Source organism: Balaenoptera acutorostrata, chromosome X, assembly GCF_949987535.1.
Source record: "Balaenoptera acutorostrata chromosome X, mBalAcu1.1, whole genome shotgun sequence".
Lineage (NCBI taxonomy): Eukaryota > Metazoa > Chordata > Mammalia > Artiodactyla > Balaenopteridae > Balaenoptera > Balaenoptera acutorostrata.
Window position 1 is genome coordinate 15,413,128 of NC_080085.1, and position 20,668 is coordinate 15,433,795.

A 20,668-nucleotide genomic window follows, 5' to 3' on the forward strand; every position below is an offset into this window, starting at 1 on the left:
TCTCTTTCTGACTTACTTCACTCTGTATGACAGACTCTAACTCCATCCACCTCACTACAAATACCTCCATTTCATTTCTTTTTATGGCTGAGTAATATTCCATTGTATATATGTGCCACATCTTCTTTATCCATTCATCCGATGATGGACACTTAGGTTGCTTCCATGTCCTGGCTATTGTAAATAGAGCTGCAATGAACATTTTGGTACATGATTCTTTTTGAATTATGGTTTTCTCAGGGTATATGCCCAGTAGTGGGGTGGCTGGGTCGTATGGTAGTTCTATTTTTAGTTTTTTAAGGAAGCTCCATACTGTTCTCCATAGTGGCTGTATCAATTTACATTCCCACCAACAGTGCAAGAGTGTTCCCTTTTCTCCACACCCTCTCTAGCATTTATTGTTTCTAGATTTTTTGATGATGGTCATTCTGAACAGTGTGAGATGATATCTCATTCATACAGGTAAATATTAATAAAGCTCTAGAAGAAAACAAATTTTTATTTTAAAAAAAAAATCAAAGGAACTACTGTTTTAATAACACAGTAAATGAAAGGGCTTTATCTCAAAACAACCTCCTTCCAGATTTAGATAACTGGCAAAATGGTTCCCTCTGCTGTCCACAAAAGGTAATGATACAAAGTTGCTTTAAAATGTGTTGTTTTTTTTAAAAATAAATTTATTTATTTATTTTTAGCTGCATTGGGTCTTCATTGCTCTGCGCGGTCTTTCTCTAGTTGCGGCGGGCAGGGGCTATTCTTCGTTGTGGCGCGCGGGCTTCTCATTCCGGTGGCTTCTCTTGTTGCAGAGCACGGGCTCTAGGCATGCGGGCTCAGTAGTTGTGGCTCACGGGCTTAGCTGCTCAGCGGCATGTGGGATCTTCCCGGACCAGGGCTCGAGCCCTAAAATGTTTTTAAAGAATATAGTTTGTGGGCTTCCCTGGTGGCGCAGTGGTTAAGAATCCGCCTGCCAATGCAGGGGACACAGGTTCGAGCCCTGGTCCGGGAAGATCCCACATGCCGCGGAGCAACCAAGCCGGTGAGCCACAACTACTGAGCCTGTGCTCTAGAGCCCACGCGCCTAGAGCCCGTGCTCTGCAACAAGAGAAGCCACCGCAGTGAGAAGCCTGCGCACCACAACAAAGAGTAGCCTCCACTCGCCGCAACTAAAGAAAGCCCACGCACAGCAACAAAGACCCAATGCAGCCCCAAAAATTAATTAATTAATTAAAATATATATATATAGTTTGTCATCATCCATTCTTGAATGACTTCCTAAACACAAAGATATAATTTGCAAAAGCAATAGCTAAAATAAACAAGGGATCATTCTCTTTTCTTTTACTGTAAGAAAATGATTCTGTTCTAGAAGGTGGCTAGCAAAGAATGGCCTCTTAACCTCCCTCCTTGCTTACCTACAATATGGTTCTCCTTACAGGCTACTTTTTCACATATCCCACTGACTGAAGCCAGTCTCAGCATTACCTACATTACCCTTCTGCCTGGAATATTTTTACCCTTGTAGTCTCAAGGTTCATTCTCTCCCTTTCTCCACATCTTCACTCAAATGGCAACTTCTCAGCAAGACCTTCCTGGCCAACCTATCTAAAATGTCACCCTCCCTTCTCCTTAGCATATACAACTATCAAACATAATACACATGTATTTATTATGGTTTACTACAAACTTACCAAGCTAGAAGGTAAGCTCCATAAAGCCTGGAGTTTTTTATAGCTTTGTTTACAGCTATATTCCTAGAGTCTACCTCTGATCACAAACTCCTATCCTTAATTTCTACTTCCTTACTTTTAATCAATTACTTCTTTGACCTCATCAAGAATTGTAGTCCTTTAACCTTCATTTATTCATTTACAAATATTTACTGAGTGCCTACTAAATGCCAGACACTACTGAAGGTTCTTGATATATATTGGCTAGCAAAATAAAAATCCCACCCTTGCAGTGCTCACATGCTAGTAAAGAGAAAGATGAGGAACATAATAAGTAAAATATATTCTATGTTATAAATGGTAAGTGCTTTGCAAAAACAGAGAGAGAGAGAGAGAGAGAGAGAAGAGCAGAGTAAAGGGAGATCCAGAGAGCAATGTAGGGGAGGGGTTGTGCAACTGTAAACAGGGTAATCAGGACAAGCCTCATCTGGAAGGTGACATGTGAACAGAAGCCTGAAGGTGGTGATTATTAACCATGCAGTTATCTAGAGGAAGAGTGTTCTAGGCAGAGCCAACAGCCAGGGCCAAGGCCCTAAAACAGGAGATGTGTCTGAAATATTCGAAGAACAAGAAAGCAGAGTGTGGCTAAAATGCAGTATGCAAGTGGGAGGGCAGTAGGAAACGAGGTCAGAGAGATAGTGAGGGGTCGTATCATGTAGAGCTGTGGAGGCCACTGTAAGAACTCCGGCTTTTACTCTGAGTAAAACAGGGAGCCCCCTGGGTGGTTTTGAGCAGAGGAGTGATATAATCTCACTTATGTTTTAAATGGAATACTCTGGTTGCTGTGTTGACTACAGACTGTAAGGTTATAAATATAAAGAGATCTATGAAGAGGTTACCACAGTAATCCAAGTGAGAGATAAAGGCAGCTTGTTCCAGCCTGATAGCAACGGAGATGGCAAGAAGTGGCTGGATTTCAAATATATTTTGAAGGTAGAGCAAATAGGGTTTCCATATGGACTGGATGTAGTGTGTGACAGAAATAATCACCAAGGTTTTTGGCAGAAGCAAATGGAAGGATAGTTGCTACTCCCTGATATGGTAAAGGCTGTAGGTGGAGCAGTTTGACATGTCTATTAGACATCCAAATAGGGATACTGAGTAGGTAGGCTGGATATACAAGTCTGAGTTGGGAGCAAAAGGTCTGGAGCGGAAATATAAATTTGAAAGTCATCTGCATATAAACTGTATTTAAAGCCAGGAATTAGATGAGATCACCAAGGAATTAATACAGATCAGAGTTTCTCAAACATGACACTACTGTCATTTGGGACCAGAACATTCTGTTGTAGGGGCTGTTCTGTGCAGTGTAGGATGTTTAGTAGCATCCCTGATCTTTACTCACTAGGTTTAAGTAGCACCCACATACACACACAGTTGTGATAACCCAAAACGTCCCCTGTTGAGAACCACTGTATAAAGAAGAGAAGAGGGGACTTCCCTGGTGGTGTCCAGACTCCGCACTCCCAATGTGCGGGGCCCAGGTTCAATCCCTGGTCAGGGAGCTAGATCCCACATGCATGCCGCAACTAAGAGTCCGCATGCCGTAACAAAGATCCTGCACGCGGCAACAAAGGTCCCACGTGCTGCAGCTAGGACCCGGCACAGCCAAATAAATAAATAAATAAATAAATAATTTTTTTAAAAAAAGAAGAGAAGAGGACCAAACACTCTAACATTCTATCACACCCGTTCACGTCCAGGTTACAGAGCATCATATCACCACTTTCTTCTCAGCACCCCAAACCAACTTATCCCCTTGCCCTTGTTCTGTTACCTCCAAACCTTAGTTCAATATCACCATCCACTTTATCTATTTATACTCAGTTGCCAAGCACTGCTGGAGAAAAGTCCCACATGCTTATTACATGTAGTGCTATACATATTTAGTCTTCACCCTCAGGTGAACCCTCCAAAATACTGTCATATGTCCCTAGGTCGATCCCTCTCCCATCCCACATGGCAGCTATTCCAAACCTTTATCATTTGCCTTAAGACCAATAATGTTTCCTCATTATACATTCATTACTTTATTTGTTAACTGACTTTCTCCCCAACCACAGAGTAAGCTCTCTGCCTTGGTGTTGGAATATAGTAGACTTTCAATCTATGTATGAATCCTTCCCTCCGGCCTCTGTCAGTTTCCTATTTCAGAGTAAATCGAGGCCATCAGGAATGAACTCTATCAATATTCTGCCCCCACAATTACAAATTTAACTCTATCTGAGGACACTTTTCAGCTGGTCTTCAGTTCTTGCTAATGTAACTGATGAACTTCCTATCTACCAAATAGTCAAGAATCAGCTTTCCTTTTAACTGACCTCTACTAAGTACCTGATATGGGTACTTATACATCATAAAGGTGAGTAGGTATTTCTCAAGGTTCTAAACTTGACACTCTTCTCTTCTCCTTCTATATATTCTCTTTGGACTAGCTCATTCATGCTCAAGGCTTCCATCCCTACCGTTTAAGCTAAAAACTCCCAAATCCACGTACCCAAGCCAAACCTTATTGCTAATTTCTAAATACTTTATGTCTAATGTCTGGTGGTAGTCATTCCTCCTCAAACTTCCCAGAGGCACTTCAACATGTCGAAAACTAAACCTATCTTCTCCCTCTCTATGTATTCATCTTCCTGTACTCCCCCATCCTTTCTTTATTCATCGAACAAACAAGTACGTACCAGGATCTATGATAGGCACTGCAAATACAAAGCCATGTTTCAAAAGGAACTCACAGTCTAGGAACCAAGAGACAGTGAAAATAATAATATAATCCAATAACCACAAAGACTGACATATGGGGGACTTCCCTGGTGGTGCAGGGGTTAAGAATCCACCTGCCAATGCAGGGGACACAGGTTCGAGCCCTGGTCCGGGAAGACTCCACATGCCGCGGAGTAACTAAGCCCATGTGCCGCAACTACTGAGCCTGCGCTCTAGAGCCTGCAAGCCACAACTACTGAAGCCCGCGCACCTAGAGCCCATGCTCCGCAACAAGAGAAGCCACCGCCATGAGAAGCCCGCAGACCTCAATGAAGAGTAGCCTCCGCTCGACGCAACTAGAGAAAGGCCCGCGTGCAGCAATGAAGACCCAACGCAGCCAAAAATAAATAAATAAATAAATTCATTTTTAAAAAAGACTGACATATGCACAAGGTGCTACAGAAGTATAAGAATACACAGGCAAAAATAGGGAAGGTATCCTGGAGGATTTAATGCCTGAAATGAATCTTAAAATAAAAATAGGGATTAACCAGAGATAACCAGCCTAAAAAAAGGAATATGGTATGGACAGGCTATTATAAGCAATTTAGAACATAAAATCCAAAGCAAGAAGTGGCAACTGTAAACCAGATCACAGAGCACCTTAAGGGCCATATTAACAAACTTATACTTCATCCTGAATGCAAATGGGAACTTCAAAGGCGTTTTAAGTATGGAATGATGTGATATGGCTTCTGTATCAGATATTTCTAGCAGTTGTGCTTAAGGGTGACAATTATAGGCAGTTATAAGGCTAGTTGAACAGTCTAGGCAAGAGGAAAGCCTGCACAAGGGGCAGTGGTATTAAAGTTAGAAAGAAGAGACACAACAAAGAAATAATTAGCAAGCTAAGTAGGTGGGCCTTCCTAATTAATTGGCTATCCAGAGGCCAGGGTGAAGGAGTGAGGATTTAAGATGGCTCCTGGCCAAGTTCCAAGCTTGGCTGAAAAGAGTACCCCACAAATCAGTAAGAGTAAGAAAAGAAATCCAGTAGAAAAAAGGCAAAGGCTATAATCAGGCGATTCACAGAAAAATAAAAGGCCATTAAACACATTTTAAAAGTTCAATTTCACTGGTAATCACTTCAATGCAAATTACAATGGGATACCATTACCATTCCCACCTCCAAAAAAAGATTCACAAAATTTTAAAAGATAGATAATATTCATTGCTAGTAAAGGTGTGGGAATACGAATATATCTATACACTTATACTGGAGCATAGTTTGGAACACCCTTTTAAGGTGCAATTTAACAGTATATTTCAACACTTAAAGCATACATTCCCTTTGAACCAGGAATTCTACTTCTAAGAATGTAGGCATTCACACTTATGTAAAAAGTTCTATATGAACTATAGAACATTCTATAAGAATGTCCACTGCAGATGATTTAAACAAGAATATGGAGACAACCTAAACATCAAGCCTTAGGGAGAGGTTAAATCACTTACGGTAATCCATACCACAGAAGAGTACAATACAACCTAAAATATATATGAAACAAAATGGAAATTTCAAAAAATCCATATTTTAGGGGAAAAACTAAATCACAAAATATATTCCAATTTATGTTTAAGAAATAAAAGCCCATATATGTTTGTGAATGCACAGATAAAGGTCAAGAAGAACATTTTGGAGAGAACAGTAGAATGGAGGAATGGACGGGATAAATGGACACTCATTTTTCACTTAAGTATATAGTTTGATTTTTCCCCCCACACAAAGATGAATTACTTTTATAATTTTTAAAATGAAAAACATAATGTGACATGCGGCATGTGACTAGCTGGTAAAGCAACTTAATAAGGAAAATAGATCCAGTGGCTTTTCTAAAGCCACAGCCTAAGCTATTAAGTATTTAATAAAGACTACTACTAAACATCTCTTTTGTTGTTAGCTATCCTCACATATGCTTTACACAATGCCCAAAGGGATTGCATTCACCTGTGCCCCTTGCTGGTAGGGCAAGCCCACTTACAGCATTCATGCTGCTCAAAGCTATACTCAAAGATTTTTTCTTTGCAATGCAGGAATCATGTCAACTGACAATGCACATCTTTATATCTTTAATCTTCCTGAAAAGTTTTTAAAACCTACAATCAATGTTTACCATTCCTGATATGAATGGTTGTAATAAAATTTAAGTGACTGAGAAAACAATGAGGACAGAGAGTAAGAAATATTTTGACCCATAATTTAACTAAAACTTGGCTTTCATTCATTGTTTCTTAACACAGTGTACTCTTTCAACATTTTCTCAAGAGCATAAACTATTTTTGGAATTTTCCCTCTTTGTTATATAACAAGTATTTCCTTATAACAAATTCTTTCTGATGACTGTTTATAACATTCTTTTACTTCTGCAACCAAATCTCTCCAAGTAACTTTCAAGTGGTTTTTTGTCCCATCATTTTCTCCAATATCAAAGAGACGACTAATATAGCAAACTGAGGCGAAGCTTCACTTCTGAAGGTACATATAAAATAATAACAAACATTTGCTTCCAGTAGAGTACCCCTTTTTGTATCTGAGGTCAAGAAAGAAGGTACTAATTCATTTTGACTACTGGATGATTAAAACTGAGCCTTTTTTATGACTTGCTGTTACGGGCTGAATTGTGTCTCTGTGTCTCACCCCCAACCCAACCAAAATTCATATGTTTAAGTCCTAACCCCAGTACCTCAGAATGTGATTGTATTTGGAGATAGGGTCTTTAAAGAGATAACTAAGTTAAAATAAGGCCATTATGGTGGGCCCTAATCCAAATGACCAATGTCCTCATAAGAGGAGGAAATTAGGATGCAGATACGTAGCTCACGTATCTTTTCCTCCCAAAGAGGAGGACAACTATCTATAAACCAAGGAGAGGGGCCTCAAAAGAAACCAAGCCTGCTGACACCTTGATCTCAACTTCTAGGCTCCAGAGCTGTGAGAAAATAAATTTCTGTTCAAGCCACTGTTATGGACTGAGTTACATCTTCCCAAAATTCATAATTTGAAGCCCTAACTCCCAATGTGACTATATTTAGAAACAGGACATTTAAGGAGGTAATAAAGGTTAAGTGAGGTCCTAACAGTGGGGCCCTAAGCCCATAGGACTAGTGTCTTTTCTAGAGAAAGGGAAACCAGAGATCCCTCTCTTCCACGCATGCACAGAGAAGAGGCCATGTGAGGACGGAGCGAAAAACCTATAAGCTGAGAAGAGAGGCCTCACCAGAAACCAACCCTGATGACACTTTGATCTTTGACTTCTTGCCTCCAGAAATGTGAAAAAATAAATTTCAGTTATTTAAGCCACCCAGTCTGTGGTATTTTGCTACAGCAGCCCGAGCAGACTAATACACTTGCCAATCAAGTAATTTAAAAAGCATTTTTGCTTTCCATGTCAGAGAAGACAAAGCATTTAAGCACCCACTGAAACAATAAAACCACAGCCCAGTTGATGGAAGCTTTTCATAACATCTTTCTCACCTTCTTAAAGAATGTTGCAGGTGCCATTTCAGATACACTCAGTATTCGCAAGAGGAACATTGGCCAAGATGTTGTGTTCATCTGGTACCCTATTTTATAAAATAAAGCAGAAATCATTTTTTAAAAGCCTCCCTGTGATATTACAGCAAGCTGGTATTTTAAAAAAACGTTTCATTTACCATTCTCCTCCAGAGAATGACTTTCTTTTTTTTTTTTTTATAGGCATGTCTCATTTTATTGCATTTTGCTTTACTGCACTTTGCAGATACTGTGTTCTTTACAAAATGAAGGTTTGTGGCATCCCTGCATTGAGCAAGTCTATTTTTTTTTTAAACATCTTTATTGAAGTATAATTGCTTCACAATGGTGTGTTAGTTTCTGCTTTATAACAAAGTGAATCAGCTATACATATACATATATCCCCATATCTCCTCCCTCCCGCATCTCCCTCCCTCCCACCCTCCCCATCCCACCCCCCTAGGCGGTCACAAAGCACCGAGCTGATCTCCCTATGCTATGCGGCTGCTTCCCACTAGCTATCTATTTTACATTTGGTAGTGTATATATGTCCATGACACTCTCTCACCCTGTCACATCTCAACTCTCCCCCTCCCCATATCCTCAAGTCCATTCTTTAGTAGGTCTGTGTCTTTATTCCCATCTTGCCACTAGGTTCTTCATGACCTTTTTTTTTTTCCCTTAGATTCCATATATATGTGTTAGCATACTGTATTTGTTTTACTCTTTCTGACTTACTTCACTCTGTATGACAGACTCTAACTCCATCCACCTCACTACAAATACCTCCATTTCATTTCTTTTTATGGCTGAGTAATATTCCATTGTATATATGTGCCACATCTTCTTTATCCATTCATCCGATGATGGACACTTAGGTTGCTTCCATGTCCTGGCTATTGTAAATAGAGCTGCAATGAACATTTTGGTACATGACTCTTTTTGAATTATGGTTTTCTCAGGGTATATGCCCAGTAGTGGGATTGCTGGGTCGTATGGTAGTTCTATTTTTAGTTTTTTAAGGAACCTCCATACTGTTCTCCATAGTGGCTGTATCAATTTACATTCCCACCAACAGTGCAAGAGTGGTCCCTTTTCTCTACACCCTCTCCAGCATTTATTGTTTCTAGATTTTTTGATAATGGCCATTCTGACCGGTGTGAGATGATACCTCATTGTAGTTTTGATTTGCATTTCTCTAATGATTAATGATGTTGAGCATTCTTTCATGTGTCTGTTGGCCATCTGTATATCTTCTTTGGAGAAATGTCTGTTTAGGTCTTCTGCCCATTTTTGGATTGGGTTGTTCGTTTTTTTGTTATTGAGCTGCATGAGCTGCTTGTAAATCTTGGAGATTAATCCTTTGTCAGTTGCTTCATTTGCAAATATTTTCTCCCATTCTGAGGGTTGTCTTTTTGTCTTGTTTATGGTTTCCTTTGCTGTGCAAAAGCTTTTAAGTTTCATTAGGTCCCATTTGTTTATTTGTGTTTTTATTTCCATTTCTCTAGGAGGTGGGTCAAAAAGGATCTTGCTGTGATGTATGTCATAGAGTGTTCTGCCTATGTGTTCCTCTAAGAGTTTGATAGTGTCTGGCTTTACACTTAGGTCTTTAATCCATTTTGAGTTTATTTTTGTGTATGGTGTCAGGGAGTGTTCTAATTTCGTACTTTTACATGTACCTGTCCAGTTTTCCCAGCACCACTTATTGAAGAGGCTGTCTTTTCTCCACTGTATATGCTTGCCTCCTTTATCAAAGATAAGGTGACCATATGTGCGTGGGTTTATCTCTGGGCTTTCTATCCTGTTCCATTGATCTATATTTCTGTTTTTGTGCCAGTACCAAACTGTCTTGATTACTGTAGCTTTGTAATATAGTCTGAAGTCAGGGAGCCTGATTCCTCCAGCTCCATTTTTTGTTCTCAAGATTGCTTTGGCTATTCGGGGTCTTTTGTGTTTCCATACAAATTGTGAAATTTTTTGTTCTAGTTCTGTGAAAAATGCCAGTGGTAGCTTGATAGGGATTGCATTGAATCTGTAGATTGCTTTGGGTAGTAGAGTCATTTTCACAATGTTGATTCTTCCAATCCAAGAACATGGTATATCTCTCCATCTATTTGTATCATCTTTAATTTCTTTCGTCAGTGTCCTATAATTTTCTGCATACAGGTCTTTTGTCTCCTTAGGTAGGTTTATTCCTAGATATTTTATTCTTTTTGTTGCAATGGTAAATGGGAGTGTTTTCTTAATTTCACTTTCAGATTTTTCATCATTAGTATATAGGAATGCAAGAGATTTCTGTGCATTCATTTTGTATCCTGCTACTTTACCTAATTCATTGATTAGCTCTAGTAGTTTTCTGGTAGCAGTTTTAGGATCCTCTATGTATAGTATCATGTCATCTGCAAACAGTGACAGCTTTACTTCTTCTTTTCCGATTTGGATTCCTTTTATTTCTTTTTCTTCTCTGATTGCTGTGGCTAACACTTCCAAAACTATGTTGAATAATAGTGGTGAGAGTGGGCAACCTTGTCTTGTTCCTGATCTTAGTGGATATGGTTTCAGTTTTTCACCATTGAGGACAATGTTGGTTGTGGGTTTGTCATATATGGCCTTTATTATGTTGAGGAAAGTTCCCTCTATGCCTACTTTCGGCAGGGCTTTTATCATAAATGGGTGTTGAATTTTGTCGAAAGCTTTCTCTGCATCTATTGATATGATCATATGGTTTTTCTCCTTCAATTTGTTAATATGATGTATCACATTGATTGATTTGCGTATATTGAAGAATCCTTGCATTCCTGGGATAAACCCCACTTGATCATGGTGTATGATCCTTTTAATGTGCTGTTGGATTCTGTTTGCTAGTATTTTGTTGAGGATTTTTGCATCTATGTTGATCAGTGATATTGGCCTGTAGTTTTCTTTCTTTGTGACATCTTTGTCTGGTTTTGGTATCAGGGTGATGGTGGCCTCGTAGAATGAGTTGGGGAGTGTTCCTCCCTCTGCGATATTTTGGAAGAGTTTGAGAAGGATAGGTGTTAGCTCTTCTCTAAATGTTTGATAGAATTCGCCTGTGAAGCCATCTGGTCCTGGGCTTTTGTTTGTTGCAAGATTTTTAACCACAGTTTCAATTTCAGTGCTTGTGATTGGTCTGTTCATATTTTCTATTTCTTCCTGGTTCAGTCTCGGTAGGTTGTGCATTTCTAAGAATCTGTCCATTTCTTCCAGGTTGTCCATTTTATTGGCATAGAGTTGCTTGTAGTAATCTCATGATCGTTTGTATTTCTGCAGTGTCAGTGGTTACTTCTCCTTTTTCATTTCTAATTCTATTGATTTGAGTCTTCTCCCTTTTACTCTTGATGAGTCTGGCTAATGGTTTATCAATTTTGTTTATCTTCTCAAAGAACCAGCTTTTAGTTTCATTGATTTTTGCTATTATTTCCTTCATTTCTTTTTCATTTATTTCTGATCTGATCTTTATGATTTCTTTCCTTCTGCTAGCTTTGGGGTTTTTTTGCTCTTCTTTCTCTAATTGCTTTAGGTGCAAGGTTAGGTTGTTTATTCGAGATGTTTCCTGTTTCTTGAGGTAGGCTTGTATTGCTATAAACTTCCCTCTTAGCACTGCTTTTGCTGCATCCCATAGGTTTTGGGTCGTCGTGTCTCCATTGTCATTTGTTTCTAGGTATTTTTTGATTTCCCCTTTGATTTCTTCAGTGATCACTTCGTTATTAAGTAGTGTATTGTGTAGCCTCCATGTGTTTGTATTTTTTACAGATCTTTTCCTGTAATTGATATCTAGTCTCATAGCATTGTGGTCGGAAAAGATACTTGATACGATTTCAGTTTTCTTCAATTTACCAAGGCTTGATTTGTGACCCAAGATATGATCTATCCTGGAGAATGTTCCATGAGCACTTGAGAAAAATGTGTATTCTGTTGTTTTTGGGTGGAATGTCCTATAAATATCAATTAAGTCCATCTTGTTTAATGTATCATTTAAAGCTTGTGTTTATTTATTTTCATTTTGGATGATCTGTCCATTGGTGAAAGTGGGGTGTTAAAGTCCCCTACTATGATTGTGTTACTGTCGATTTCCCCTTTTATGGCTGTTAGTATTTGCCTTATGTATTGAGGTGCTCCTATGTTGGGTGCATAAATATTTACAATTGTTATATCTTCCTCTTGGATCGATCCCTTGATCATTATATAGTGTCCTGCTTTGTCTCTTGTAATAGTCTTTATTTTAAAGTCTATTTTGTCTGATATGAGAATTGCTACTCCAGCTTTCTTTTGATTTCCATTTGCATGGAATATCTTTTTCCATCCCCTCACTTTCAGTCTGTAAGTGTCTCTAGGTCTGAAGTGGGTCTCTTGTAGACAGCATATATATGGGTCTTGTTTTTGTATCCATTCAGCCAGTCTGTGTCTTTTGGTGGGAGCATTTAATCCATTTACATTTAAGGTAATTATCGATATGTATGTTCCTATTCCCATTTTCTTAAATGTTTTGGGTTTGTTATTGTAGGTGTTTTCCTTCTCTTGTGTTTCTTGCCTAGAGAAGTTCCTTTAGCATTTGTTGTAAAGCCGGTTTGGTGGTGCTGAACTCTCTCAGCTTTTGCTTGTCTGTAGAGGTTTTAATTTCTCCATCACATCTGAATGAGATCCTTGCTGGGTAGAGTAATCTTGGTTGTAGGTTTTTCTCCTTCATGACTTTAAGTATATCCTGCCACTCCCTTCTGGCTTGCAGAGTTTCTGCTGAAAGATCAGCTGTTAACCTTATGGGGATTCCCTTGTGTGTTATTTGTTGTTTTTCCCTTGCTGCTTTTAATATGTTTTCTTTATATTTAATTTTTGATAGTTTGATTAATATGTGTCTTGGCGTGTTTCTCCTTGGATTTATCCTGTATGGGACTCTCTGTGCTTCCAGGACTTGATTAACTATTTCCTTTCCCATATTAGGGAAGTTTTCAACTATAATCTCTTCAAATATTTTCTCAGTCCCTTTCTTTTTCTCTTCTTCTTCTGGGACCCCTATAATTCGAATGTTGGTGCGTTTAATGTTGTCCCAGAGGTCTCTGAGACTGTCTTCAGTTCTTTTCATTCTTTATTCTTTATTCTGTTCCGCAGCAGTGAATTCCACCATTCTGTCTTCCAGGTCACTTATCCGTTCTTCTGCCTCAGTTATTCTGCTATTGATCCCATCTAGAGTATTTTTAATTTCATTTATTGTGTTTTTCATCATTGCTTGGTTCCTCTTTAGTTCTTCTACGTCCTTGTTAAATGTTTCTTGCATTTTGTCTATTCTATTTCCAAGATTTTGGATCATCTTTACTATCATTATTCTGAATTCTTTTTCAGGTAGACTGCCTATTTCCTCTTCATTTGTTAGGTCTGGTGTGTTTTGACCCTGCTCCTTCACCTGCTGTGTGGTTTTTTGTCTTCTCATTTTGCTTATCTTACTGTGTTTGGGGTCTCCTTTTCACAGGCTGCAGGTTCGTAGTTCCCGTTGTTTTTGGTATCTGTCCCCAGTGGCTAAGGTTGGTTCAGTGGGTTGTGTAGGCTTCCTGGTGGAGGGGACTAGTGCCTGTGTTCTGGTGGATGAGGTTGGATCTTGTCTTTCTGGTGGGCACGTCCACGTCTGGTGGTGTGTTTTGGGGTGTCTGTGGCCTTATTATGATTTTAGGCAGCCTCTCTGCTAATGGATGGGGCTGTGTTCCTGTCTTGCTAGTTGTTTGGCATAGGGTGTCCAGCACTGTAGCTTGCTGGTCGTTGAGTGAAGCTGGGTCTTGATGTTGAGATGGAGATCTCTGAGAGATTTTCGCCATTTGGTATTACGTGGAGCTGGGAGGTCTCTTGTGGACCAGTGTCCTGAAGTTGGCTCTCCCACCTCAGAGGCACAGCCCTGATGCCTGGCTGAAGCACCAAGAGCCTTTCATCCACACGGCTCAGAAAAAAAGGGAGAAAAAAATAGAAAGAAAGAAAAAAAGAGGATAAAATAAAATAAAATAAAGCTTTTGGGAGGTCTGACGTCTTCTGCCAGCGTTCAGTGGGTGTTCTGTAGGAGCAGTTCCACATGTAGATGTATTTCTACTGTATCTGTGGGAAGGAAGGTGATCTCCACGTCTTACTCTTCCGCCATCTTGCCCCTCCTCCCGAGAATGACTTTCTTATTGAGGAACTCAGGAAATGGGCAAGAGGAGCTGGTGCACCCTCCAATCAGTGCTACTGTATCCACTGTACTATTAGACAAGAATGCTACAGTGAGGGTAGAAATTCTCATCTTAAAGAAGCCACTACCTAGGGTTCACCAACATACACATGTATGTTGGGAATGGGCCATAATACTAGGAGAAATCCAAGCCAGAGCCCAGGAGAGCTTCCATTCCCCACCAACAACCACACACGCAGGGTAAAAAGGCTGCAAAAGACTTCCAGTCCCTCTTTTTCCGCAGAGCCCCTGCCTTATTTCCTTTCCGAAAGACAGTTTTCTGTCAAACTCAGCAAATGTACACTTATGATGGTGCATTTCACCATATGTAAATTTCACCTCAAAAGGAAAAAACCTGTAAATAAACAGTGAACTCTAGTTAATGATATGCATGCGAACGTATTTAGGAGAAATGCACTGATGTCAATAACTTATCCTGAAGTGCATTTAAAAATATGATGGACTGATGAATCGACAGGAGGACAGATGGACAGATAAGTGATAAAGCAAGTATAGTAAAATGATAACGGGTAGAGCCTAGGTAGTGGGTATGTGGTGTTCACTGTAAAATTCTTTCACCTTTTTTGTAGGTTTGAAATTTTTCATACATTATGTTGGGAAAAAAGACAGCTCTCACTTTAGTAATCTTTGCTCACACTAAATGATCTTATCTTAGAACTTGTTATCAGATACTATCAAAATAGACTCAACAGGTGTCTTCTCTAGAGATCTCATCAATTAATGGTGAATATCACAGCATCTGGCATGTGCAGCGGGGAGCAGGGGTCTGCTAGTTTTAGTATTTTCTGGGGGCAATCTGTTACATGCAACACTTGCCTCCCTTGATGCCAGAATTGGTGAGAACTTGGCATGCATCCCTGATGAATACATGCATTAAGATAGGGAGGCACATGAATCACGTTGGCAATGGGTCCATCAATAGGATAAAATACGCAAGGAAGTTCAGACAGAAAGTCATCCTATAATAATCATGTACCAAAACACCCTTAATCTGACTAGGAAAATAATTGTTGCTAGGGAAAAATGGGGGAGGGTTGTTACACACTCTCTTAAAATAAATCAGTATTATTAGTGATATCTAATAAATAGTTATCCACAGCATGGATTCTCCACACTGTGGTTAGAATAGTGCATAAGAATCATTCTCTGGTCCTTATGCCTTTCTCTTAACCCCCATCTTATCCTATTACATGATGTACCATGATTTTCTTTTTTAATTTAGCATTTTTCTTAATTCTTTAATTGCCTCAAGTCAAACATAGATTAAAAGGTCAAAAAAGATCAAAGTGCATGTTAAAAATTCAAACATAGATAAAACTAATCCATGATATTAAGAAGTCTGGACAGTAGTTACCTTTGGGAAGGAGGAGGATATGACTGGGGATCAGCAGGAATCGGGGGCTTCTAGGGTGCTGACAATGTTCTATTTCTTGATTTGGGTGTTGGTTATACAAGTGTGTTCGTTTATAAGCTGTACACTTTTCTCCATGTATGTTGAAACTTTAAAAAAACCTTTTAGGGACTTCCCTGGTGGCGCAGTGGTTAAGAATGTGCCTGCCAATGCAGAGGACACGGGTTCGATCCCTGGTCCAGGAAGATCCCACATGTCACGGAGCAACTAAGCCTGTGTGCCACAACTATGGAAGCCCGTGCGCCCTAGAGCCTGTGCGCCAACTACTGAGCCCACGCACTCTAGGGCCCGTGTGCCGCAACTACTGAGCCTGCGTGCTGCAACTACTGAAGCCCGGGTGCCTAGGGCCCGTGCTCCACAATAAGAGAAGCCACCACAATGAGAAGCCTGTGCTCCACAACGAAGAGTAGCTCCCGCTCGCCACAACTAGAGAAAGCCCGTGCACAGCAACAAAGACCCAACGCAGCCCAAAAAAACCAAAAAAAAAAAAAAAAAAACCTTTTAAATAATAACCTTTAAGGTTTAAATAAATAAACTTTTTAAAAAGGAAAACGAAATAAGTTGTGTTATATTAAAATGGAAACTATTCAAAAGCGCCTGATGAGCAAATAGGCAAAAATTGCATTTTTTTATTATGTGCTGTCAAAATACACACTAATCAGCATGTATTGCTATGTATTTCATATTTTTAATTAATAAACTCTAAAAGTAATTTGAAAAAAGAATGGTTATGTGTTTGAAATGCTGACAATCACAATAGCTATGTTTCCTTTAAACAAAATACAAACACATAGTATCATGCTGTAAACAGAGAAATAAAATCCAAACAGGGAAGCACTAAGCCTCAGGTTTATATTATGTCTCTTACAGAATTCTGTATGATTTAAGAAATATTATAAAAATAAACAACAAAAAATGTGAATGATATGAAGAAAGAAAAGGGGAAAAGCATAAAACACATACACCCTAAACCATCTTCTTGGAATAACACATCTCTGATTAGTTTTTTCAAATATTTTAAACCAAATTAGGAATAAGTAACAATTACAGCAAGGACAGTATAAAAAGATATTGCTAAAAGAGTAGTTATTATTATCTTACATTTTTGGTTCCCAGGGAATTTTTCACTAGTAGGAGACAAAAAAATCCATTCTCTCACTGTGCTTTATAATAGAGAATTTTCATTTTTAGCATTGTAAAGAAGAAACAAAAACCGATACCCACCATTCACTCAGAATGTAGAATAAACTAAATCCTTATATTCTACAGAATACCATGGTACTCTTTAAAAGAGAAAATTTTTGCACAAAATTAGTGTCACAGACTTCTTACCTTTTAAAAACTTGGTCAAAATTGAGAGCTTTGTATTAAAAACCTTTGCTGAAGAGTTCCATCCACCTCCTCCTTTTCAAAGATCTACAGGTACTGACTCCTACCCCTCTCACTATGACTTCTTCCCACATAGGTGTAATGAAATTCCCAAGTCTGAAACTGGAGTCCCAGTGTAAAATCATACCCTTCTGCTGTGCTCATCCCCATACCAAAAATGATGAATGGCTCATTAGACAATATTGAGGGAGGAAGTGACTCATATCAAATGCTACAAACTTCTCCCCCAGAAGGGTTTCTGAATCTTCATGTGTAATCCAGTAGAGCTGCTTTTGACGTTTCAAGTTTTAAGGCAGAATGAGTCTTGCCGGAGTGGGGAACCTTTAGCACACAAATGCCAAATATGTACTTAGGTGAAACTCTATAACATATGGCACTGAGTTACTTTCTCAACATTCTCCACAGTAACCACCTGACTATCTATTTGTAAGAATGCCCAGAAGAAGAGATTTTTAAAAGGCCAGTTAAAATTATTTCTATTGAATATTACATTAACAAGAATATGTTATTTTAAAAACTGTTTATCCTTACCCAGTGGAGGCTGAAGTAAGTCCCCCTCCTTTTCACATGTCCCAACAGGCTGTATGTCCGGAGAATCAACAAGCCGCCAAAAATCATTTCTGTTGTCACTACCGTCCAGTCTTAAACGTAGCCTGGCACCAGTAATTCCAACGACTGTGGCGATACATATTGAAGTCATATTGCGAGGGTCACGGGCTTCCAATTTCATACCAACTTTGAAGTCATTAGCTGGTGGAATCTTGGACTATATATAAACACACATATAAATAAAATTTTGTTAAAACCCATCAACTATAAGAAAATCAAATGGTCAGTTATGTTACCAGAATACGCGAGGAACGTTTTAAGTAACAGTCACAGCAGTTGGTGAACAAAGTAAGAGCTATAAGGGTTAAGAAAAAGATCTTCTCCAAACCCTCTCCTTGGCTTGACATGCAGCCTGACTTGGCTGCCCACTGCTGGTCTTACTCATCTGCCCACTTCCAGGCAACCCAAATACAGCCTCAAAAATGCATCCTGAGTGGCTTTCTAAAATAAGAATATGATTAGGCCATTCCCCTTAAAATAAGCCGAACGGCAGCTCACCACTGCCTAACATAAAGTCCAAATCCTCAGTACAGGTTAAAAGCCACCGCACCTTAATCTCATTCCCATATTATCACTTCTACCCACTTTGTGCTTCAGCCACCCCATACCATCCCTTAACACTCAGGTTCTTTTACACCCACGTGCCTTTGCTTTGGATGTTCTCTCTGCCTGGAATATCCCTCCCCTCATCCCAACCACCTCAGATAGCCACCTCTTCTGTAAGCCCTCCCAGTATACTTATCAAACTTTTCATAATTAATTATTTACATGTCTGTCTTTCTCTCCAGATGGGCAGTCATAAGAGCTTAGTATATCTGACATAAAGTAAATTCTTAATGAATGGATGCAAAGAGACCATCTGGTTCTTAAGCAGCACTACCACAATCCCACTATCTCCTCACACTACTAGAACCTAACAATCACACAGGCACCCTTCAACAAGTTAATAGTTTACATCAATATATACAACATGACATCTACAGAATTTTGGCATACCTGTCTGAAACACTCTGAAGGAGCACTTAAAGATCCAGTCTCTTTCAAGTAATTTTCCCAGTGAAAATCATCTGGAAAAAAACACGCAAAAATAGTTTTGTTGTTTCCTTTTTTTGGCCATGCCACGCAGCTTGTGGGATCTTAGTTCCCCGACCAGGAATCGAACCTGGGCCCACGGCAGTGAAAGTGCCGAGTCTTAACCACTGGACCAGCAGGGAATTCCCATTAATACATATAATATGTATACTAACTTTCAGGAATAAAATGGGTTTTAGCTCCATATCTCTTCAAAGAAATACTTCTTAAAGAACAGATTCAAATTTCCTGATCTACATTTGACTACCAGCATGGAAGTAAAAAATAAGACAACTTCCTGATAATAATAGCTCTGATATAAATTACAATCTAGATCATCTTGATGTAATGAAGACTGCAGCACAGTGATTCTGAAAATGTGAACTCTAGAAATAACTAAAGGACTTTTTATACAGTAATAGCAAATTCTACTCATATATCTCAAATATAAATTTACTCAAGACATGTTTTTACCATTTCATCCCATTACTGTGAAGGCGTTTGTTTTTCACAGGGATCCAAAGGTGTTTAGATGTGTGGTAGAGCAGAAATAACGCAATACTTTGTGGAAAGAAAAACTCTGAGAACCAGCATTGTTTCTCAACTGACTATCAGATCCCCATCCAGGGTGTTAAGAATATGGTAGCAGAACAAAGCAGAAACCAGTCATCAGTGCAATGACTGATATGCACTGTTGTAATTATCTATATTTTCTACAAACTCTTGCTGTCCTTTCTCTCACTTAGTCTTCATGATATATTATGCTAGAAGAGAAGGTCAGAAAGCAGTATACTTTGCCTGGACACGTCAATTCACTGTGCCAGTCACACTGCCAAGACACTGAAAGACTTGATAGCAGTATTAAAGGTACGATTAATTCATACAAAGTTTAATTCTCATCAACCATGAGGTTTTTTCTATACTCTTGTCTAATTTCCTCACTATAAAAATATTGGGTTCGGCAGCTCCCTCCCTAGGGGAATCTGGGTTACTAGCCTCTTATATATCCTTCAAAGGATATAACAGTTCCACTTACACACTGCTAATAAATGTTTAACAGCCAACTTTCCAGAAAATACAAACAAACAAAAAGCCTGACTGGTAGTGTTTGCAGATTTCTGTGGTGTAAATACTACCACCATGGCTGACTGCAAGGTGCCAAGGTAAAGTCACCAACCACAAAGTTGGGAAGAAATGTGTACCACTGGCTCTCCCAAGCCGATGTGAGCCAACTTCAGAATACCACTGTTACCTGAAAGTATACATTTATATGTGCATGTACACATATTATATATGGTATTAAGCATGTCATATGTAACACTGTATATACCCTTTTAGAGATTTTTCCACTAAAAAAAAAATACTGGGTTTAATTCTTCTTCCAGATAATGTAAAGCAAGCACTACCACAGTGCTGAAAGGTATGCAGCAGAATGTCAAGGAACACAGGCTCTGGAGCTGAACCTGCCGTCTTTCAGTCTGACTCTGCCTCTTACTAGCTATGTGACCCTGAGCAAGTCATTTCACTTTCTCAGCCTCAGTTCCTTCATCTATAAAATGAGGAAAGTAATACATATGGTATAAGGTATTTTGAGAACTAAGCGAAGTAGTATACATGCAAGTAACTCAATAAATGGTTTATGTTATTATTCTAAAACTAAATGTCATAGTTGTGCCTAAACTTAAGAATACTGGATAGCTTTATTAAAAGTGAAAACTGAGATCTGTGGCTCCAAAATTTAACTGACCAGGTTATTTCAGTGACCTCCTAAGCACTAACCTGACAATCAAGAGACCCAAGGTTCTAACTGAAGCTCTACCACCATACGATCTTGGAGAGCATTACAAAAGAAGAACAAAACAACACATGAATGGGGGAAAAAAATCTGACTAGGATGTCATTAAGGAGCCACCATACCAGGAAGAAAGGAGTATAAGTTGAAAATAATGACTGGGAAATCAAAACCATTTCACAAT

At 39.1% G+C, this 20,668-nt stretch overlaps 1 protein-coding gene across 10 annotated transcripts in view; it reads right to left on the reverse strand.

Annotated features, from left to right (window-relative positions):
• Positions 1–20,668, reverse strand: part of SCML2 (Scm polycomb group protein like 2) — a 112,603-nt gene that overhangs the window by 47,128 nt on the left and 44,807 nt on the right. For all 10 annotated transcript variants that reach the window (XM_057538156.1, XM_057538158.1, XM_057538153.1 and 7 more), the window contains 3 exons: positions 18,618–18,688; positions 17,544–17,778; positions 7,966–8,054 (listed from right to left, as the gene is read on the reverse strand). In XM_057538156.1, the coding sequence (XP_057394139.1) occupies positions 7,966–8,054; positions 17,544–17,778; positions 18,618–18,688 (395 nt within the window). The remainder of the gene's footprint in view (positions 1–7,965; positions 8,055–17,543; positions 17,779–18,617; positions 18,689–20,668) is intronic.